At 52.7% G+C, this 20,683-nt stretch overlaps 2 protein-coding genes across 2 annotated transcripts in view; one reads left to right on the top strand and one right to left on the bottom strand.

The window, feature by feature from the left end:
- The window catches only part of SCCPDH (saccharopine dehydrogenase (putative)), a 39,898-nt gene extending 39,145 nt beyond the window's left edge, over nt 1–753 (top strand). Inside the window, exon 12 of the mRNA XM_043569088.1 lies at nt 125–753. Within this exon, the coding sequence (XP_043425023.1) occupies nt 125–230 (106 nt within the window). The 3' untranslated portion in view covers nt 231–753. The remainder of the gene's footprint in view (nt 1–124) is intronic.
- A 942-nt stretch (nt 754–1,695) lies between these two features.
- The window catches only part of LOC122476438 (kinesin-like protein KIF28P), an 80,279-nt gene continuing 61,291 nt past the window's right edge, over nt 1,696–20,683 (bottom strand). The window contains exons 14-25 of the mRNA XM_043569086.1: nt 19,167–19,290; nt 17,653–17,797; nt 16,176–16,294; nt 15,572–15,679; nt 12,292–12,566; nt 11,013–11,147; nt 9,895–10,061; nt 9,314–9,420; nt 8,921–9,080; nt 8,247–8,437; nt 3,453–3,581; nt 1,696–1,901 (exon numbers count right to left, since the gene is read on the bottom strand). Coding sequence (XP_043425021.1) covers nt 1,749–1,901; nt 3,453–3,581; nt 8,247–8,437; nt 8,921–9,080; nt 9,314–9,420; nt 9,895–10,061; nt 11,013–11,147; nt 12,292–12,566; nt 15,572–15,679; nt 16,176–16,294; nt 17,653–17,797; nt 19,167–19,290 — 1,813 coding nt within the window. The 3' untranslated portion in view covers nt 1,696–1,748. The remainder of the gene's footprint in view (nt 1,902–3,452; nt 3,582–8,246; nt 8,438–8,920; nt 9,081–9,313; nt 9,421–9,894; nt 10,062–11,012; nt 11,148–12,291; nt 12,567–15,571; nt 15,680–16,175; nt 16,295–17,652; nt 17,798–19,166; nt 19,291–20,683) is intronic.

Genomic DNA, 20,683 nt, shown 5'->3' with positions numbered 1-20,683 from the left:
CATGAGGGAACAATGGTTTCAGGAGTTCTGCTGGCTCGATAGCTGCTTCTCCGGCGGGTCACGCCAGCAGAGGGGAGGCCTGGAGACCGGCCTCGGGCACTGTTTTCCTTGTTCTGTCTTACAGGGGCGGGGTCTTCACCCCAGGAGCCGCCTTCTTCAGAACAAAGTTGATTGACAGACTCAACCAACGTGGCATGGAATTTAGCGTCATCAGCAGCTCTGAAGTCTAGACGTTGGAAGAATTGACTGAAGGCAGGACATGCATGAATTCATTCATGGCTTTTTTGTTTGAAATTTGAAACGCTACACGTGAAAAAGTTGTCAGATCTAAAATACGTGCACATTAAAAGCAGGAAATTGTACTAGCTTGCCCTAAATTTCAAATCTTTGTTGACTTTGTGATTTTATTGCTCGTGGAACAGAACCGATATTTGACTTCTTCGTCGAAGAGTTCATCGTCAATGCTTAGAAGTCAGCTGGCGGACTAGAGGGTGGGGGGGTGTCTTGATCTGTGTTGCTGACCGACTCCCGATGAGGCACTCGGGCTGGTGTTCCTGTAAGGCAATAACTGCTATTTTCCTCACCTTGATTTTGAGTGGGATCTCCCCTTCTGATGAGTGTCTCTACGTATTGTTTGGGCCTTTGCCAAAGGAAAACGCACTTTTTGCTACGTTAGCCTAGTTTCTCGCCCATCCACACTAACTGAGTTTTTGACCATTACCTAAGTTGAATAATAAAGGGTTGTCGATGGAACGGTGGTTTTGTGCTTGGACCTAAGTATTTGAGGTGGTGGCAGACACGCCCCCCCCCCCCCAAGTGGTCTCGCCTGTGCCGCTGCTTTCTCTGCTTCCGAACCTGTGATTGGTTTCATGGGTATAGCTGGTAAGTTTCCACCCACTTTCACCGCCTAACCAGGATTTTTCTCCTGTTTATTTTTTGTATTTAACCAGGTTGTCTTCTGAAGCCCTAAAATAAGGCAGAGACTTTTCCTTTTGTAATAAGCGTAAAATAAACACATACCCGGGGCTCTGTGCCACGAAGAGGCAGCCGCTGCCTTCATGAAGCTTCTGCTCCGCAGGGAGAAGCGTGGTATCGAGAGGAGAACTAATGGTGTCGAGCAGCCCCTCTGTGCTACCTGCACAGAAGAGGGCGTCTAAGTGAACACGGAGATTCATGCTGGCGGTGTGGGTATTGCCCATCCTCTGCCCTCAGCTCTGCCCTAATTTGGGGGACCTTGAACTAAGTTCTTATCTTCTCCCAAATCAGGAAGGTGTTCGGGAGCAACAGAGTGGCCACGTGTCAGAATCCTAGAACAACGCTGGGGTCCGCAGCGGCCCCCAGCAGTTTGCATTCAGGGGGTCTGCAGGTTGGAGCCGACCGATCCGGGTTAGATGCGCATCTGGGACCCGCTGGGTGAGGCTGCACGTTGTTAGGTGTTCTCTCCAGCTTCGCGGTGTGTGGGCCGTGTCCTGCTCTGAGGTGGATGCCGGTGCGCACAACCTGCGTGGGCCTCCTCCAGCCTGAGATACAAGTGTGTCTCATACAGATTATCTTTAAAAAAATTTTTTTAACGTTTATTTGTTTTTGAGAGACAGAAACAGAGTGCAAGTCGGGGAGGGGCAGAGAGAGAGGGAGACAGGATTCGAAGCAGGCTCCAGGCTCTGAGCTGTCAGCATAGAGCTCAAGGTGGGGCTCGAACTCACGAACTGTGAGATCATGACCTGAGCCGAAGTCAGATGCTTAACTGACTAAGCCCCGCCCCCCCCAGGCACCCCCAGAGTATCCTTTTTAACCTTGAGGCTCCTCCAGCCACCCTTTTGCAGAAAGCCTGTTACTTCTGCAATTATTTCTGCAAACTGGCAAAGAACGCCGAGGCTCAGTCCACAAGGTATTAGCCATTCCTGCTTCCCTCGGCCTCTCTGCCAGGCTTTCCAGGATTCCCTGCTGCTTTGCAGACCCGGTCCCTGCGGCCATCAGCACGCAGAGCTCCACACTTGGGCTTCACTGTTTCAAGTTACTTTTTAGTTGCTGTGCGTACACTGGTCCTGCCCCAGAGCCCCTGGTTCCCCGCCCAGGCCTCCTCGATTAGCCCCTGGTTCCTAGTATTAAGCAGAAATCACCAGCCCAGACTCCCTGCTTCTGGGAAGCTCCTCTTGGAGGCCTTGATAGCTGGCCTGCCATAGAGTTTGTTTCATCCTGTTTGATTGCCCTAACTTCATACTTTAGGGGGCAAGGATTGGGGCTGTCACGTCTATTTCCTCCGTCCTGGTTTCTTACACAAATCAGCCCAGCCTCCCTCCCGCCTCCCCAACCTGGGACAGTTGTGCACAGGTCACGGTGGTCTAGAACGCCACCTGCAGACTTCTGCTCACTCAGAGGCCTGCACAGGCCTTGCTTATTTAAAACCTCAAAACGGGGGAGATAACTGTGCCAAACTCATAGGATGGTAATGAATGAAATGGGCTAACGCGTTGAGCACGTAGCTTGGTGCCCGGCACACGTACATGCTCACGGAGTCTCAGTATCCTTAGTGCTGCTGGTACCAGTAGGGGCTCTCTGGCCACAGGAGGTCTCTCTACAGCCCTCTCCACCCCCGCCGGAGCGCCCAGTGCGTCAGCCCTCGGCGGTGGAGACCCACCCGGCAGTTCTTTGCGGAACCAGGATCACCTGAGATCGACTACCTGTCGGGAGATCTTCCCGAAGGTCTCAACCTTGGCCCCGTGGACCCACACTGCATGGGTACACGATACAGCACTGAACCATTTTCAGATAAACTCATGAAGGCAAAATGAGTGGATGTTTTCAGAGCAAGGATACCAAAGGAGGGGCTTGAAATAACTGTTAAGTCTCCAGGTCTGACAGCAAGAAATTCATCACAACAGCTTTATTTGAACTTTCAAACTGTTTACCATCAAAATATCAATGGCAGATGCTTATCAGCTGCTTTGGTTTGTGGGGTGCTGTGCTAAGTGCTTCCCAGCCCCGGGTGCTGAGCTAAGTGCTTTTCTCAGCCCAGGGTGCTGTGCTAAGTGCTTTACAGGTGCTTTGCATCCGTTACCCATCTGCAGTTTAGTGCTGCTCTCATTTCCACCTAACAGGGAACAGAGGCTGGAGGGGGCAGGGGGCGTTTGCCTCCAGCTACAGTCGGGAAGTGACAGATGAGAGGACTGAGCCCCAGACAGTCCAGGGCCAGCGCGCAGACTGCTAACCACCCACCCCCCAGACCTCCTGTCTCCCAGCCCACCTTCGCCCTGCGTGTGGATTCATCTCTACGTGACTGTAAATCAAACTGAAGGACAGAAGCGGCACAAGCAATGACTGGAGTGCGTTGAGCCCACAGCGCAAGCGCAGCTCGGGTAGCCGAGTTAATCAGGCTGCGCGGGGGAGCTTCGCCCAGAGCTCAGGGGTTGTCAGCGGCTGCGTCCGCGCTATTCTGCGTGCGGCAAACTCGCCCTCTTCTTTTTCACGATGACGGCGACATCGTTTTTCAGCCTCCGCAAGCTGGACTCCAGCACGTCTCCCAAGTCCTTTAACCTCTGTGCCTGTTGCTGTACGAACGGTCGAAGCATTTCATCTTCCTCCTGGAAATGAAGAAACGGGGGGGAAAGGATAGCAGCTTCAGTGGGGTGCCCGGAAGTTCTGCCGACGAGTCTCGTCGGAAAGTTGCCGGCAGAGGTGGTGAGTCCCCTGGGGGCCTGTCCAGCGTGGAGAAGGCCGCCGGCCCGGCCTTCGGTTGCTGCTGCTGGAGAGAAGGGCTCATTCAGATCGGAATGACCCGCATGCCTTTAATACCGGGGGAGTTCTGGGGTTTGCCAAGGACCGCGCGGGGTTGGGGGTGCGGGTGCGCCCGTCGGTAGCGGAGTGTGGGCTGCCTGCTGCGGGCCCCGCCCCGGGGAGGCGGGTGCAGGGGCGCGGGTGGGCCCGAGTGCCCGCGTGCGACAGTGGAGCGGAGGGTGACCGCGCTCACGAGCCGGGAGCAGGCAGAGGGCACCGAGCGTCCCTGCAGGTGGTTCCCGGATCACTAGTGAGATGGCAGCTCGGATACTTAGTTAGGCCATTGCTTCCAGTGTGTTTTCCATCCTGGTTTTCTCTTAAACGTCGTCGTTTATATTTTCTGAATACTACTCTGTGATGAAAAACAATACAAATGGGGTGTGGCTTTTTTTTTTTTTTTTTTTAGCCTTGTTTACAGTGTCTTTCCCCTCATCAGGTTTTCTTTCTCTGCAATTGTGAGAGACAGGCGCACACGAGAACCCTTAATGTGTAGAAGGGAATACACCTACGCAACACAGACCTCCGCAGGTCACACCCTCTCCCCCCCAGGAACAACCACGACTAGCCTGACTTCCGTGATCATCATTTTCTTCTTGTGCCACCTGGAATGCAGCCTGAACCGTATATTTTGCCCGTTTCCTGTCCATTTACGGGATCCTACTGGATGGCATCTTTGGTGGACTTGGAAGTCAGCGCTGACGCGTGGTGCTGAGATTCATCGACTGGCATGTGGCTAGGGTTCCCCGGTCCGGCGGGGGGGGGGGGGGCGGTGCTTCCCTGACCTCTCTTCCGCTGGGGTTTTCGGTGCCGGGTTGTTACGGAGGAGGGAGGGATTAAGAGCAGCTGGGGCATACAGGCGTGGGTTTCTGCAGAATTTTTCAGCCGGTCCCTCATCTGAACCACAGAATAGGAAATGGTCCGAGTGACTATTTCCTCAGTTCTCTCAAGAATGGTGTATTACTAGAACCATCCTAGTACGTGGGAGACAAATCCGTGCGTTGAGAGCCTAGTGAGGTGGTTCTCGGACTTCAGTTCCGAGGCAGTATCACCTGGAGGGCTCGTTAAAGCACGGACTCCTGGGCCTCACTCCAGGGCTCTGGTTTAGCAGGTCTGGCAGGGGCCCTGGGGTTTGGACCTCTAAGACCCCAGATGATTCTGGAGCTGCTAGCAGGGGGACCACCCTCTGAGAACCACTGCTTGGGGGCCTTGGGGCTGAATCGTCTGCAGAACCAGCTGACTCTGCGAAGAGCTGAGTCGCAGGCTTCTAGGGTTGATGCATTTTCCCACTTTTATTAGGTAAGTGGCAAAAAAATTTTTTTTCTAAGTGGTCGAACCAATTTAAACTCCTCCCGGCAATGCATGGGTTTCTGTTGCTTCATCCCGTCATCACAGCTGGGTATTTTTAGACCTTTAAGTTTTGCCAGCATGGTGGGCTTATAATACCGTTTCACTGTGGTTTCAATTAGTGTTTCCCGAACTACTCAAGAGGTTAAGCACCCTTTGATGTGTCTATTGGCCTTTTTTTTTTCTTTTTTTTTTCTGTTGGGCTATTTTTCTTTTTGGTTTGTGTAGTTCTTTGCTTTGGATCTTATATCATTACATGTTAAACGTGTTGTGTGTAAATAACCTTTCCTGGCCTCTTTTGCCTTTATTTTGGTATCTGGGCCAAAGTGTACCATTTAGTATAGGTGCGTCTATCGGTGTTTCCCTTGACAGCCGGGTGTTTTCTCCTGTCCTGTCACCGCAAGGTCATGATCATCTCTAGGCTTTTTACCTTTTGCGGTTGGGTGCTTAGTTGTCACCTGAAATTGGTTTCTGGCTATAGTCTTAGATAAGATTCCAATTTCATTTTGGAATGCATTCTTTTTTTTTTTTTTTTAATTTTTAAAGTTTATGTATTTATTTTGAGAGAGAGTGGGAGGAAGAGAGAGAAGATTGTAGGCAGGCTCCACACTGTCAGCACAGAGCCCAACACGGGGCTCGAACTCACAAAACTGTGAGATCGTGACCTGAGCTGAGATCAAGAGTCTGACGCTTAACCGACTGAGCCACCCAGGCGCCCGGGTATGTATTCTTAATTCTAGCACCGTTTGTTGTAAAATCCACCCTTGCTGCCTTCACCGCAGTCCCTCGTCGGTCACATAGCGTGTCTCTGGTCCTGGGTGAATCTATTTCCGGGCCTTCTGTCCTTCTCCTTTGGTTACCTTATTCGCACTGGGGCTGATACTTTGCTGTCTGTTACCATAGCATTAAAGTAAGCCTTGGCATCGGGTAGGGCAAGGCTTCCTACGCTTGTGTTTGGGTCTTGGCTGTTCTTTGCTTTCGCAATCCCATCTCAAGTATAGCATCGTCTCGTCAGATCCCGTTACATTTGGTTGGGTTACGGTGACTCTCAGGGGGACTCGAAAGAGTTGCAATTGCAACTCTTCCAAACTGTGGACACCTAGCACGTTTCACCATTTATTTAGATCTCCGTTAACATCTCTCAAGCGAAGTTTAACATTTTCTCCATACCAGGCCATAGTTTTATGGGCTTTCTAACACAGTTCTATGTTAGCTATAGGCCTAAGTACTTCCTGGATTTGATGCAATGATCAATGGCATCTTTTACACAAGGCAGTGCTGTTGGATGCTGTTATATTCAAACGCAGTTAATTTTTTTTTAACGTTTGCTTATTTATTGTGAGACAGAGAGAGCAGGGGAGCGGCAGAGAGTGAGACAGAGAATCCCAAGCAGGCTCTGCACTGTCAGCCCGGAGCCTGTCACGGGGCTTGAGCCCACGGACCATGAGAGCACGACCTGTGCCGAAATCAAGAGTAAGACACTCGACCAAGTGAGCCACCCGGGCACCCCTCAAATGCAGTTAATGTTTAAATATTGATTTTCTTGGGGCGCCTGGGTGGCTCAGTCAGTTAAGCATCCAGCTTTGGCTTAGGTCACGATCTCGCGGTTTGTGAGTTCGAGCCCCACATCGGGCTCTGCGCTCACAGTGCGGAGCCTGCTTGGGATTCTCTCTCTGCCTCTCTCTCTGCCCCTCCCGTGCACGCTCTCTCTCTCTCAAAACAAAACAAACGTATATGTATGTGTGTGTGTGTGTGTGTGTGTGTGTATATATATATATACATATATATATATATATGATTTTCTTTCCAGCAACTTTGTAATTCTAGTAATTTATAAATTCTTCTGGGGTTTTAATTTGCATACACAGGTCATCTGAGAATAATAACAGAGGCAGCATGGGGTAGTAGGAGAGAACATAGACTGTGGAGGGACCCTTGCTGGGTTTGGAGGTTGGTCCTGCTAGTCAACTGGTTGTGTCCTCACCCAAGTTACTTAACCTGTCTTGTGCCTTAGACCCGTCATTTGTACAATAAGGCTAATGATGGTACCGACGACATCGGGCTGTGAGAATTGAGTAACCGTAAAGCACTTAGTAAGTGTTGTATAAACATATGCTATTGTTGCTGTTACTTTTTCCCCTTTTCAACGTTATTCCTGTATTTCGTGCTCAAGTACAGTGTCACACAGAAGTCAAGTTGGCTCGCATCCCTGACCTCTTCCTGATGTAAAAGGGAAAAAGCATCCAGCGCTACACCATTAGGGATCATGCTTGCTCTGTGCTTAAGTCTGCCTTCCTCAGATTGAGGGATGTCCATTCTATTCCTAATATGCTAAGAGTTTTTATCATGGCAAGATGCTGAATTTTGTCACCTGCTTTTTCTGATTCTGTTGAAGTAACCTTGCTTTTTCTCCTATAGTATCTTTTTAAAAAAAATGCTTATTTATTTTAAGAGAGAGAGTGAGCACGTGAGCAGGGGAGGGGCAGAGAGAGAATCCCAAGCGGGCCTTGAACCCGCAAACGGTGTGCAAGATCATGTGTGACCTGAGCCCAAGTCGAGAGTTGGATGCTTAACCGACGGAGCCACCCGGGGCACCTCCTCTAGCATTTTAGTGTGATGAATTGTATTTATTTGGTTTATAACAGCAAGCCAAATCTGTGTTTCTGGGATACTGTGTAAGTCATAAAGTCAATGAATCTCACTACCTGGAAACAGCCAGCAGTGAACTTGAATAAAAAAGCAAGAGCAGAGACAGATGCCCAGGAGAGCAGCGGACACACTGTTCAGGCCTCCGCCTGCTCTCTTGTTGAACACACACATCCCCCAGCTCAAGAAATGCGGTTCTTTCCAGGGGTCTGGGGGGCTCAGTCGGTGGAGCGACCAACTTCGGCTCAGGTCATGATCTCACGGTTCGTGCGTTCGAGCCCCGCATCGGGCTCTGTGCTGATGGCTCGGAGCCCGGAGCCTGCTTCGGATTCTGTGTCTTCCTCTCTCTCTGCCCCTCCCCCACTCATGCTCTGTCTCTCTCAAAAGTAAATATTAAAAAATTAAAAAGAAATGCAGTTCTTTCCAATGCCTAAATCTAATGGAAGAAGAACCCTGTTGCTCCCAGGATTCTGGTTACTTACAGGAGGTTTCTCTTGTTTCAGTCGGAGAAGCTGCCCTCTTGCTTGGTTCATGCTGTGGTAGAACAGCTTAAGGGCTTTGGCAAATTCTCTGTCGGAGCTGGCTGGCTGAGTGTACATTTGGTTCATCTCTCTGGCTGCTGGAGGGTGTGCTGCCGTCCAAGTTAGCTTCAGGGTGTTGGAAGGCTTATGTGCTGAGGTGGTGAGGAGACAGAACATTTATTTCAACATCTGCTCTCCCAAGTCTCTATGTACATATTTATTTTGGTGGCAATCTACACCAGCATTTATCAAGCACAGGTTGAGACACATCCAGGCAGAAGGGGAAAAAATTCTCAGATTTTTTTTTTTTAATGAAACAAGATATAGATCAACTCATTAAAAAGTAAATTTCTTTGAAATACAAATACACATCTCAGAGCTCAGTTGGTTAAGCATCCAACCTTAGCTCAGGTTACGATCTCACAGTTTGTGAGTTCAAGCCCCGCTTTGGGCTCTGTGCTGACAGCTTGGAGCCTAGAGCCTGCTGCAGATTCTGTGTCTCCCTCTCTCTCTGACCCTCCCCTGATCTCTTTCTCTCTCTCTCAAAAATAAACATAAAAAATTAAAATATATATATATATATAAATATCCATCTCAAACGTAGGAGTTTAGAGAGAAACTTAAGCAAGACTTACGTAGCCTCTCACCTTGTTGAGTAGAACCGACCTTCTCAAGTGATTGTTTGAGAAACACGTTTTCTTCTCTCAGGGCTCTGTTGGTGTCTCTGAGCAGCTCTGTCTCCTGCTCTAACTTGAGCAGCTTCATGTAGAGTTCCGATATCTGAGTTGATGGCGTCTACAAAAAACATGTCAGGTTAGCCTTTCGCGGGGTTATCTGCATACCCTTTGGGACTGGCAGTTTTACCCCCCTAGATGGGGTGGGGGTGAGGGTGTGGTGAGCAGGGTTGAAGCCCCTGGGGGAACACAGCAGTAAATAAGGAAAACATTTGTTAAGTGGAAGGAACACCGATGATCCCTAAGCAGCTGTCACGTGCGATGCCCGTTTGAATGTCACATAAATGGGCACACCTGGCCTGGATCCATCAGAGTGGACATTTTCTTGGTGTCCACCATGACGTGGCCTTCACTTGTGACCATGAGGTCCGACTGAGAGCAGTCCAGCTGGGCGCAGCCTTCTGTAATGTGAGGGAGACACCATCAAGGAAAGAAACACCTCCAGGCCCAGTGTTGTGTGAAGAGATTTTTTTTTTAAATGTATGTTTCTTTGTTTATTTATTCATTTAGAGACAGAATACCAGCAAGGGAGGGGCAGAGAGAGAGAGAGAGGGAGAGAGAGAATCCCCAGCAGGCTCCGCACTGTCAGCGCAGAGGTTCACGCAGGGCTCGAACTCACGAACCGTGAGATGGTGACCTGAGCCGAAATCAAGAGTCAGACACTTAACCAACTGAGCCACCCAGGCGCCCCTACATGAAGAGGTTTAAGCCATTCAATCCCCTGTGGACTAGAGCCCAGGGACCCAGGAGAAGACCGCCCTGGGCTATTAAGACCCTGACCCCCTCCCTCCTCCACATCCTTGGCAACCCTAGATATATTGACGTGATATCCGATTGAAGAATGCATCGTGCAAAAGAGGAAGCAAACGTGGTACCTTGAAGACCCCATAAGTCGACAATGAGAGCGTTTGTTTGTAAATAATTCAGAAACTCCTGAGATGCATTTAAGGCTGTAAATTGGACAGTTTCTTCTATTTGGGGATTCACCATTTTCCATACAGGCTTGGTATAGAAAGTGCTTGAAAGGTCATACATTCTGTACCTGAGAAAAGAACATAAAACAGAATTCCAAGCCAGAAGGGACACATTTACAAAGAAATGGATCAGATGAGCCAAGAATGACGGCTTGGCTTGGTTACTTGGTACGAGACGACCTGAAATTGATCCTCGTGCTTGCCACCCCCCAACATCTCCGCTATTTAACACGAGTAGCATCACTACATGGACAGTATTAAATGTCTAGCAAAAAGGAAATGGATTTTGAGAAACACGTTCTACTTCGATCATCTAAAATTGTTAATTTTATTTATTTATTTATTTTTCAATGTTATTTTTGAGACAGAGAGAGAGAGACAGAGTGTGAGCAGAGGAGGGGCAGAGAAAGGGGGAGACCCAGAATCCGAAGCAGGCTCCAGGCTCTGAGCTGTCAGCACAGAGCCCGATGCGGGCTCGAACCCACGAACTGTGAGATCATGACCTGAGCCCAAGTCGGACACTTAACCGACTGAGCCACCCAGGCGCCCCTAAAATTGTTAATATTCCACGTGAGGTGGTGTTTTGGGTTTTGTCCTTCAAAGTTTCCCTTTCTTTATTGCTTAATCTCTTACCGTCTCTTAGCCTGACTAAGCCTATCTGGTGTTTCTTCCATATTGTGATAACAGTCCTTTCATTTCCAACTCAAAAAGACAAAAAACAAAAAACACAACAAAAAAACCATGATTCTACGTAGGGAGTACAGCTTCCCTTGATATTCTATCAGATAATTAGAATCTCTGACCACTGCTTCAATCACCGAGGATCAATAAACGTGGCTTTCAGTCCAGCAACCTAGAAGGATGTGGGACTTTGATTAACCGATGGGGAAATAGGCATTTTGGGGTTGAACAAGCAGAGAAACCTATGAAAATTTCGTGATGAACTCGTTTTTCAAGCGCCAGGAGAGACCCCCGCCCACCAAGGCCCACGAGGTGGGGGGTGTGTGCACAGCCGGTACCCCATCTGAATGCCTCGCTCTGCGTCCTCCTTCAGCCACTTGACCCCAAGGCACCGCACGAGGCCAACCTGGAAGTCCATCCTCTTGCCCAGCAGCTCCGACGGGTCGATAACCACGTCCTCCTCACCGCACGCTCTGCGAACAGAGGAGGACAGGGCAGATCACAGATCAGCTGGGGCCCGAGCAGGTGAGGGTCGTGTCGTCAAAGGGCACTCCTGAGACTCCTCGAGATATGGCCAGCTTCTCTGAAGAAAAGACGAGGAGCGTTGCCAGCCGTGGAACGTGTTCACGCAACAGGCGTTCAAGGAGCTCCCAGCCTCCTGGAGGAAGAGACCGCAACGTAACCGCCTCGTGTAATACGCGACCCAGCCCTGGAGCCCCGGGCGGGTTCCCAGTGGGGTAGAGGATGCGGCCTCTCAAGGCGACCCTTTCCTTGGTGAGCTCTGCACAGTCCAGAGTCAACTCCAGCCCTACAGGTTCACAAACCAGTTTGGACAGCTTTCCAACAGGGGGCGTCTGTCACGTCAACCTCGCATCGAGCCTATAAGCTAGAATGTGCCTTAGGAATTTGCAACGAGAGGGAAGCCGTCCGGCAGCCGAGAAGCCCGAGGTGGCCAAGTGACCAGAAACTTGCTGAGACTCCCAGTAAAGACAGTGAGTCGATGGTCAGCTTGGTCTCTGGGTGCCAGGACCCCCGCGGCCCTGAGCTGGTTCCCTCTTCAGAAAGACAGGGAGGCCATCCCGGGTGCCTAAAAGCACCTCGCACCCAGACCAGACCGCCGCCTGCCCGCCTCTTTGCTTAGAATTGCTGAGAGACCTGGGCTTTTGTGAAAACGCTGTGGACTGTCCATGGCCTAGAGAGAGGGAAGAGAGGGGGTCCCTGAGAGAGGACGGTGAAGGGCAGTGTAGCAGAGTTATAGCAACGCCCGTCCCCACAGAAGGTCGGCCAACAACTCAGAAGGAGGCCACGTCAGGGAACGAAGACACCTCAGTCCCTGCCTTGAGGGAAGGGACAGAAAACCCATGGGAGCCTATACCACGGATGGAGAAGGGACGAGCTGGAAACTCTGCTTTCTTCCAGCCCTCGGGCCGCATCAGCGAGGACCTGAGACATTCCGGGCCCGCCGATTTGGCCGCCGTGGCAAAAATCAGATTTGCTGGGGCCAAATCGTGACTGAATGAGCTCTTCGGGGACACCGTGCTGACCAGCTCATCCAGGAGAGCGCAGGCATGCTGGGAGTTTTCTGCCAGGACCGGGCCGGGCCGGGGGGACACCCACCGTCCCGCCGGGGAGCAGGGAGTCACGCAGACGTGCACCACGGCCTCTTCCTCCCCCTCGCAGTTCATGAACTCCACCTGCTCCTCCAGCTTCATGGAGTAGGCCAGCGACTGGAGCCAGATGTGGGCTGAGCCCAAGTGGACAACCTCGACGGGATCCCAGAAGGGGTCATCTTCCTGAGCCACGTGGCTGTCTTCTCCATCCAGAAAGCGCTGGTAAAGTTCCTCCATGAGAAATTTCCTGTTGATAAACTTGGCTTTTGACCAAATCCACACCTACGAACACAAAGATAGGTCACCGGGATTGGGTTTCACCTGCTCACAGTTCGTTCCCATGACTTTTCCCAGCATGCTTCCCCAGATGGGCCGGCTTTGGGGCACCCAGGACCCCCTAACACTCTCGTCAAGCCTAGCTTTGCGGTGAGGTCCTCCAGGAGTCCATGTTCGTTCCTGACCCATGGCTCCAGCATTTCCTGAGTTGCTGGGGCCTAATAACTTAGAGGAGATAATGAAGGGATCAAACAATACACTGTCCCAGGAGAGATGACGGTTTGGGACTCAGGGAACACAGAAGAGTGGCCCTCGAAGATGTCTGTGTCCCAGTCTCTGGAACCTGCCAACATGTTACCTTATGTGGAAAAGGGAATTATGGTTGTAGGTGGAATGAAGTTCGCTTATCAGCTGACCTTAAAATGGGGAGATTTGCTCACACTGTCTAGCTGGGTCCAGTGTAACCACATGGACCTTTTTTTTTTAAATATTTTTTTACATTTAGTTTTGAGAGGTAGAGAGAGTCAGAGCACAAGTGGGGGAGGGGCAGAGAGAGAAGGAGACACAGAATCCGAGGTGGGCTCCAGGCTCTGAGCTGTCAGCACAGAGCCCGACGTGGGGCTCGGACTCACAAACCATGAGATCATGACCTGAGCCGAAGTCGGAGGCTCAACCGACTGAGCCACCCAGGCGCCCTCACATGGACCTTAACTGTGGAAGGGGGAGGCAGAAGAGATGGTCAGACGGCCACGGAAGGGGAGTCAGGGAGACGCCAAGGGGCTGACTTTGGAAATGGAGCACAACGGAGCCGAGGAAAGCAGGGGCCTCTGGAAGCTTCAAGAAGCAAGGAAACAGCTTCTCAGACCCTCAGGCCCCCAGAAAGCAAAGCTGTGCCAGCACCTCACTTGTGGCACAGGGAGGCCCGGGCGGGGCCGTAAGGTGACAATGTGTGCGCTCACGCCCCCCCGAGAACCTGCCGCTGTCTGTCCCTGAGTGAGGGACGGGGCTGCTGAGAGGACATACGGTGAGGTGATGGGGGCACAAGGAGCCAACCGATGTGTCGCTGTCCCTCTGAGTGTTACGTGCCTCCAAAGAAAAAGATCCCCCTCCAGACACTACAAAGACTTCGTTCTTTCCTTCTTTGCCTCAAGTGAAACCCGTCCTCTCCCCCGAGAGGCGGGGTAAAGACTGCGTGTGAACCTGACCCTGGCAGAGCACAGCACGAGCTCCAGCAGGTGGGTTTTTCAAGCCCTGAGGCTAGGGCGCCAAGACGGTGGGAATCGGCGTCCTCAGTCCGCTGCATCCTTCCTGGCGGACAGCGCGCCCTGGGCCCTGTGACAGCTCAGCGGGGCTCTGTGGGACCGGCAGGGGTCTCTGCTGACCCTCCCGTCCCCCGCGGGGCCTCAGCCGAGCACGGAGACTCCCAGGCCGGAAGCCTGTTGCACCGACTCCGCTGAGAAGTCAGGGCTGAGACCCTCCCTGTCCTCACAAGCCCCGGCTTGCTCCCGAATCGCCCCCGACGTGTCTCTCGTCGGTCACATGAAGTGGCCTGGGGGGGTCCCGTCTCCGCCCTGTGCGCGCACGGTCCAGCGGTCTAGGGCGAACATCTGCGAGGCGGACCGCCACAAAAGTGCCGAGGCTGCTGTCCGCCCTTCCCAGCCTCACACACGAAACCTTCCAGGAAGGGCCAAGGGACTGCCGGCATCTCTGAGGCCCCCGGGGAAGGCGTAACTTCATCCGGGGAGAGGCCACTGATCCACTCGGAAGGTAAAAACGGACAGCCTTGGAGATGACGGATCAGTAAGCTTAGTCTCTGCCCGAGGAGAGAGGAAAGCGAGCGACATCACCATAAAAGCAATTAGCGCGCAGCCCCTGAAAAGAGAACCCGGTTTCTGCTAATCATAGGAAAGGCTGAACGAGATCCTTTTCAATTCACCTTAAACTATAATGAGCAACGAAACACAGAGGAACATGAAATCTCCTTAAAACGAGGTCTGACAAGACAGTAGGAAATGGCCACACCGAACCCTGGCGGAGCGCCTGGCCCCAGAGGCAAAGTACTGGGTCACCAGAGCTCCTTCGTCCTGATGGCTCCTTCCAGAAAACGCAAAAGGCAAAACCACGGTCGCACACGCATTGAGGATTCAGCCCCAAAGGCCTCGTGGGACACGCGCAGAAGTCAAGGTGGACTTCGCAGGGCGGGGGTCTCCCAGGAGACCCTCCTGAGTCACGAGATGTGTCCCCCCAAACCGTACGTTGAAGCCTGACCCTCAGTGCGCTGGGACGAGGAGGCGGGGCCGTGAGGGTGGACGCCTCACGAATGCAGTCATTGCCCTCACGAAAGAGGCCTCAGTGCTCCCCGGCCCCTAGCGCCACGTGAGGACCCGGCGAGGAGGTGTCCTTCACCGGATACCGAATGTGCCTGTGCCACGACCTCTGCTCCCAGCCTCCAAGCTGTGGTGTTGCCGTAGCAACACGAAGGAACTGAGACCCCTCTGCCCTTTCACCCCACACAGGAGGCCACCTCGGCGCCGGTCAGAGGAAGAGACCAGGCAGAAAGGGAGGGGCACCCGGGTGGCTCAGTCGGTTGAGCGTCCGACCCTGGCTCAGGGCCTGATCTCACGGTTCGTGAGTTCGAGCCCCGCGTCAGGCTCTGCACGGACAGTGCGGAGCCTGCTTGGGATCCTCTGCGGCCTCCTCTCTCTGCTCCTCCCTGGCTCGCACATGCTCAACCTGTCTCTCTCTCTCTCTCTCTCTCTCTTGCAAATAAACATTAAAAAAATATAAATAAATAAATGGAGAGTGGTGGTTGGGAGCGATCCCAGGGTTGGTGCCATGTGGGAGAGAGGACCAGGAGAGAAACGTGGGGGAGGCGGGGGTTTCCATCCCAGAGTCTGTCCCCAAAGCCCAGCTCACGCTGGGAACACACAGTGCCCTTCACGGGGTCTCCACAGGACAGTCTCTGTCCCCAGGAGAACCCTCAGAAACCCCGTCCCCAGAGGCATCCTCACCTCGCGGGTTCTTTGGTTGGTCACCTTCACCATGACCTCCTTCTGTAGCTCGTGGCCCCTGGAGTCTGAAGCCGCTAAATTCTTCACCTTCAGTTCCATTCTGAGTCCCTGTAAGGGGGACCCTTCTCGCTGAGCGCACAGCCCACACCACCCTCGCCATTTCCTTCTCCTCCTCGCACGTTCCCAACATGCAGAAGTGTCTTGAATGTGCCCTGGGGATCAGGTCCTGTGTCACCGGGGGGCCACCCCCTGCTCAGGTCTTCTCTGTGGCTAGAAGGCTTCAGGGTCCTGGACCCAGGGAAGCCCTTTCTGGAGGGCAACCTGGGAGGGGTGGCCTGGCAAGCAAGCATCGGTCTGGGAGCCCGGAGGGCCGTTGGGGCCATGGTAGGCATGGCTCTGGCAGCTGGGACTGCTGAGGCCTGGGGGTTGGCCTGGGTTCTGTCACTGGCTCACTGCGGGGTCCTGGGTGGAGCCCCTCACCTCTCCAGGCCCCGTGCCCTCACTGGTACGGCAAAGCCGGCTGGGGCGGTGGGGGTGAGGGGCCGTGGACCCTGTTCCCTGAGGTCCTTCCAGACCCAGCGTTACTCCGTCTTCCAGCCCTTACCTTCTTCAGCTCTTCGCCCATTTGATTGGCTTCTGCCACCAGGGGCATGAGTCTGACGTAGTCCTGGAACACCGCCAGCATGCCGGGGTCCGCTTTCCCATCGCCGTGGCTCGCAGCCCCTGGAAACCAGCAGGGTCCCGGTGAAGGTCGGTCACTGGTTCTGGGAGACTTGTCAGCCACGAAGGGGTTTATTTATATGCTTATGTACTCCGTTATTTGATGGTTCACCAAATGTCTACATGGGGCTCCTGGGTGGCTCGGTTGGTTGAGCGTCTGACTTCGGCTCAGGTCACGATCTCACGGTTCGTGGGTTCGAGCCCCCGTCGGGCTCTGTGCTGACAGCTCAGAGCCTGGAGCCTGCTTCGGATTCTGTGTCTCCCTCTCTCTCTGCCCCTCCCCAGCTCCTGTTCTGTCTCTTTCTCAAAAATCAACAAACGTTAAAAAAAATTAAAGGTCCTAGCAGAGTCCCATGTAGGGATTCTGGTTCCCTAGGAGGATGTACCTGTGGGCACTCATTCAGCTATTGATTGGAGCCTGGACTCTGAGCTGTGAGATGATTTGTAGAAGATTCGCAATTTAAAATGACTTTTGTCCAGGGGCGCCTGGGTGGCACAGTCGGTTAAGCGTCCGACTTCAGCTCAGGTCACGATCTCACGGTCCGTGGGTTCGAGCCCCGCGTCGGGCTCTGGGCTGATGGCTCAGAGCCTGGAGCCTGTTTCCGATTCTGTGTCTCCCTCTCTCTCTGCCCCTCCCCTATTCATGCTCTGTCTCTCTCTGTCCCAAAAATAAATAAAAAACGTTGAAAAAAAAAATTTTTTTAAATAAAATGACTTTTGTCCAGTAGAAGATTATTGCCCCCAAAACCATCAACCAGCTTTGTCTAACTCAGTCTTATTTCACTGTTCTTCCCTCTTGTGCTTTACTGTTGAGCCTTGGGAAATGCAGGGGTTAGGGCCCTGATGCCCCATACGGTCAAAAATCCATTCAACTTTTGAGTCCCCCAAAACATAACTACTAATAGCCTTCTGTTGGTCCAAAGACTTACCAATAAGCAGATGATTAACATATATTTTGTATGTTCTATGTATTATATACTTATAATAACGTAAGCTGGAGAAAAGAAAATGTTAAAGTCATAAGAAAGAAAAAAATACATTTATAGGACTGTGCTGTGTTTATAAAAAAACAAACAAAAAGACCACCACCATGTATAAGTGGACCCACACAGTTCAAACCCATGTTGTCCAAGGGTCAACTGTATCTATCGCCTTCTTCTCCGTTTATTAACAAAATAGTTTAATAAATCTTTGACATGTGCTCACTCTACAATATGGAAATCCTAATTTAACTTTCTAAACATTTCCCTTTGAAACAAGACGTTATTTTCTTAGGGAAAGTAGGAGAGCACACAGTGAAAGCAGTTGCTTTTAGATCAGCATGTGGAAAATGCTGGAAGGCAGGGCCCTGAGCTTCTCACCCAGCTTGTCCACACTCACTCCCTCTGCAGCTGCTCTCTCCAGCTGGAAGAAGTCATAGTCGAACCTGGTCAGGTCTTCACTGCCTCGCTCTGATGGAAACCCAATGTAGAGGTAGGCGCTGTTGGATCCCAGGATAATGCGGTCCTAGGGAGGAGACGGGAGGCTCAGCGGGAGCACGCTGCCCTCAGAGAGCAGGGGTGTGGCACCGGCCTGCTCCAGGGGGGCCAAGTCCCCGTGGGCAGTCCAGCTGTGGTAAATCACAAACCCTGCACGAGGTCCCCAGAGAGGGAAGAGACCCCTGATTGCAGAGGAAGAGATTGACGTTTTGCTTTTGTGTGCATGCTTTCATTTATTTCTTCCTTTATCCCACACGGAGCTCCGACTCTCCATCAGACATTGTGGATCCCAGTGGGCACCAAACAGACTCAGGCCCTCCCCTCTAGGACTTTATAGACAGACGGTGCAATAGCTTGAGAGAGATGCTTGAATGAAATGGGGGCGCTTCTGCAGAAGGTATAATACGGGCGCCTCACTTGCACTGGGGATCAGAGTGGTCCTCTCTCAAGGTGCGCTGTTTACGACTTCAAAAGTGGTCAGTTTCGGCAAGGCAGAGAGGGCTGCGGCCAAACAGAGCCAGGGGTGTTTTGAACAATCAGGAGAAGGTCCGTGTGACCTTCGTGCAGAGCAGTGAGGCAGGAGGTGGCGGGGAGATGAGGCAGCTCACACGGGCCCTGAAAGGGTGGCCACTGAGGATTTCCAGGAGGGCGTGGCCTAATCCAAATAGCTTGTCTAAAGGCTCTCTGTGGTTACAGTGTGGAGAATGGGTTGAAGAGGGGCTTGGGCAGCAGGGAGGCTGGCGGGAGCCCCTGTGGTCATGGGGAGCCAGGCTGGGGTGTGCGGAGGAGACAGAGAGCCTAGTGTTTGCGAGGTGCTGCGTGGTCCCTCCCGGTGGCAGATCTTTTAAGAAGTCTGAGATATCATGAAATGTCAGAGCTGGAAAGGGTGTTGGTGAACTTCTAGTTCACTCATCTCTGTTTTATTAAGTCCCGATGGGGGACCTGGGGGGCTCAGTCGGTTAAGGGTCCTACTCTTGATCTCGGCTCAGGTCGTGGTCTCTCGGTTTGTGGGTTTGAGCCCCACGTCGGGCTCTGTGCTGACAGCCCAGAGGCTACTTGGGATTCTCCCTCTGCTTCTCTCTCTCTGCCTCTCCCCTGCTTGCTTGCCCTCTTTCTCACTCTCTCAAGATAAATAAATAAACTTAAAAGCAATGTATAGATGAATTCCCGAGGAGTGAAGTGGCTTTTGCCCAGGAACACACAGCGGGTTAATATCAGATCTCCCGACCCCAAGCTGTGACCCATGTCGGTCGTAGCAGGGGGACATGGGGTGGCTGGCGGCCCCACCCTGCCCGGTGCTTGCCACGGCGTGGAGGCCTGGGGCACCTCACGGGAACCCCTTGTCCTAGCTCTCCGGTGGGACTGCGGAAATTCTGCGGCCAGGCAGGAAAGCTTACCAAATGCTGCAGCTTTGTCTTGGTCACGATGGGCACCCCGTTAACGACAACTTTGCATTTGCTGTGTGGCGTGACCGTCACCTTCCCATCCGAATTTGTGAAGGAAGCGTGTTTATCTGAAATGCTAAAAAGACAAGAGGTCATCTAGGTAGCCAAAATAATCGTGACTGTAGGGCACACGGTTTTGGTGGTTGCTCCCCACTCGCACGCGTAAGTAAGACCTACGGATGCTGCAGGGTGGCCGGAAGCGGCTCAAGGGGGTCGGGGTAGATAGGAGCCGGAGAAGGACCACAAAGCGATTCTTGTAGCCACAGAACCAGCACCCGCTGAGGGCCGACAGCTACAAGGAGCCTGCATAGGCAGGGTCATCGCTGGGGTCCTCCAAGACTCACGGGCCGCAAGACTGAGTGGTGGGGAAATGGAAAGAAAGATGTTTCAGAGGGATGCTGGGACAGGTGACCGGTGCTGACAGATAATAACGTACATGCCACAGAGAAGGTCAGAGCGGTTTCTGGGTCTCCATGATACAACGGCAGACTTTATATGCTCAAGACTGGGGGACAGATGTCAGAAGTGTCAGATTGGCGGCCCCCTAGACATCATCCGGCTGCCCTGAGTGACCAGCTTCCTAACTGTTCTAGAATGTTCCTAGACTCCTTGGCTGCTGTGGAAGGCTCTGGGCGTTGAGACACTTGTCCGTCCATATCCCTTGTGTGCGTGGGGCCCAGGGATGCCGTGGGAAAGGCTATACCCTCAACTCATCTGGAGTTCGGCCGTCTACAGGTCCCCACTGGAAGTGTCTGGAAAGGGAGACGAGGGGAATTCCCAGGAAGAGTCAGCAGAAGGGGCCCAGAGGCTGGCGGTGCAGGGGGAAGCCATGTCAGCTGGCCCCCCAGTCAGCGCAGGCCCCCTCCCCTCCTGTCCCTGTGCTTTGGCGCAGGAGGGTGAGGTACGTCAGGGGGACTGGTCGGTTGGCAAGCTGATTGAGCCTACGGGCTGGAAATCTGTGGGCGATCAGGACACCCTGGAACTGGGGAGAAGAGCAGAGAGGCCACGGAGGTAGGAGACGGCTATGAGTTCGTGAGAACCGCCATAGGGTTCCACAGGGCCTCCTCTTGCAGAAGGGGTCACCCAAAGCCTGGGCTTTCCCTTCGTCCAGTTGGTGAGGGCTCTGAGGGCAGAGATCTGAGGATGCTATTGCTTTCGGTGGTTAAGACCATGAAGGACGTGGGCCCCTTGTGGTGGGCTCTCTCTTCACTGTCTTCCTTTGCTGGCCTCGTCCACTTGTGTCTCCTTGTGCCGAGTCACTACACGGGGGTCTAGCAACGGGCCTTCCATTCCTCCCGACGTCAGAGCCCAGGAAGCAAAGTGAGTGCGGTGGGAAGGATTTCAGTGGGAGCAGGAAAGCCCTTCCTTCCAGAAGCCCCGAGCGGGTCCCTGAGGACGGCCTGGGAATTTGTCCTGCAGGGTTTGTGGCCCCACCCGGCGAGGCCCAGACAAATGTTGAGAACCTCCCA

Source organism: Prionailurus bengalensis, chromosome E4 (assembly GCF_016509475.1).
Source record: "Prionailurus bengalensis isolate Pbe53 chromosome E4, Fcat_Pben_1.1_paternal_pri, whole genome shotgun sequence".
NCBI lineage: Eukaryota > Metazoa > Chordata > Mammalia > Carnivora > Felidae > Prionailurus > Prionailurus bengalensis.
The sequence above is the reverse complement of the archived record's forward strand: the minus strand, read 5'-3'. Positions and strand labels throughout refer to the sequence as shown.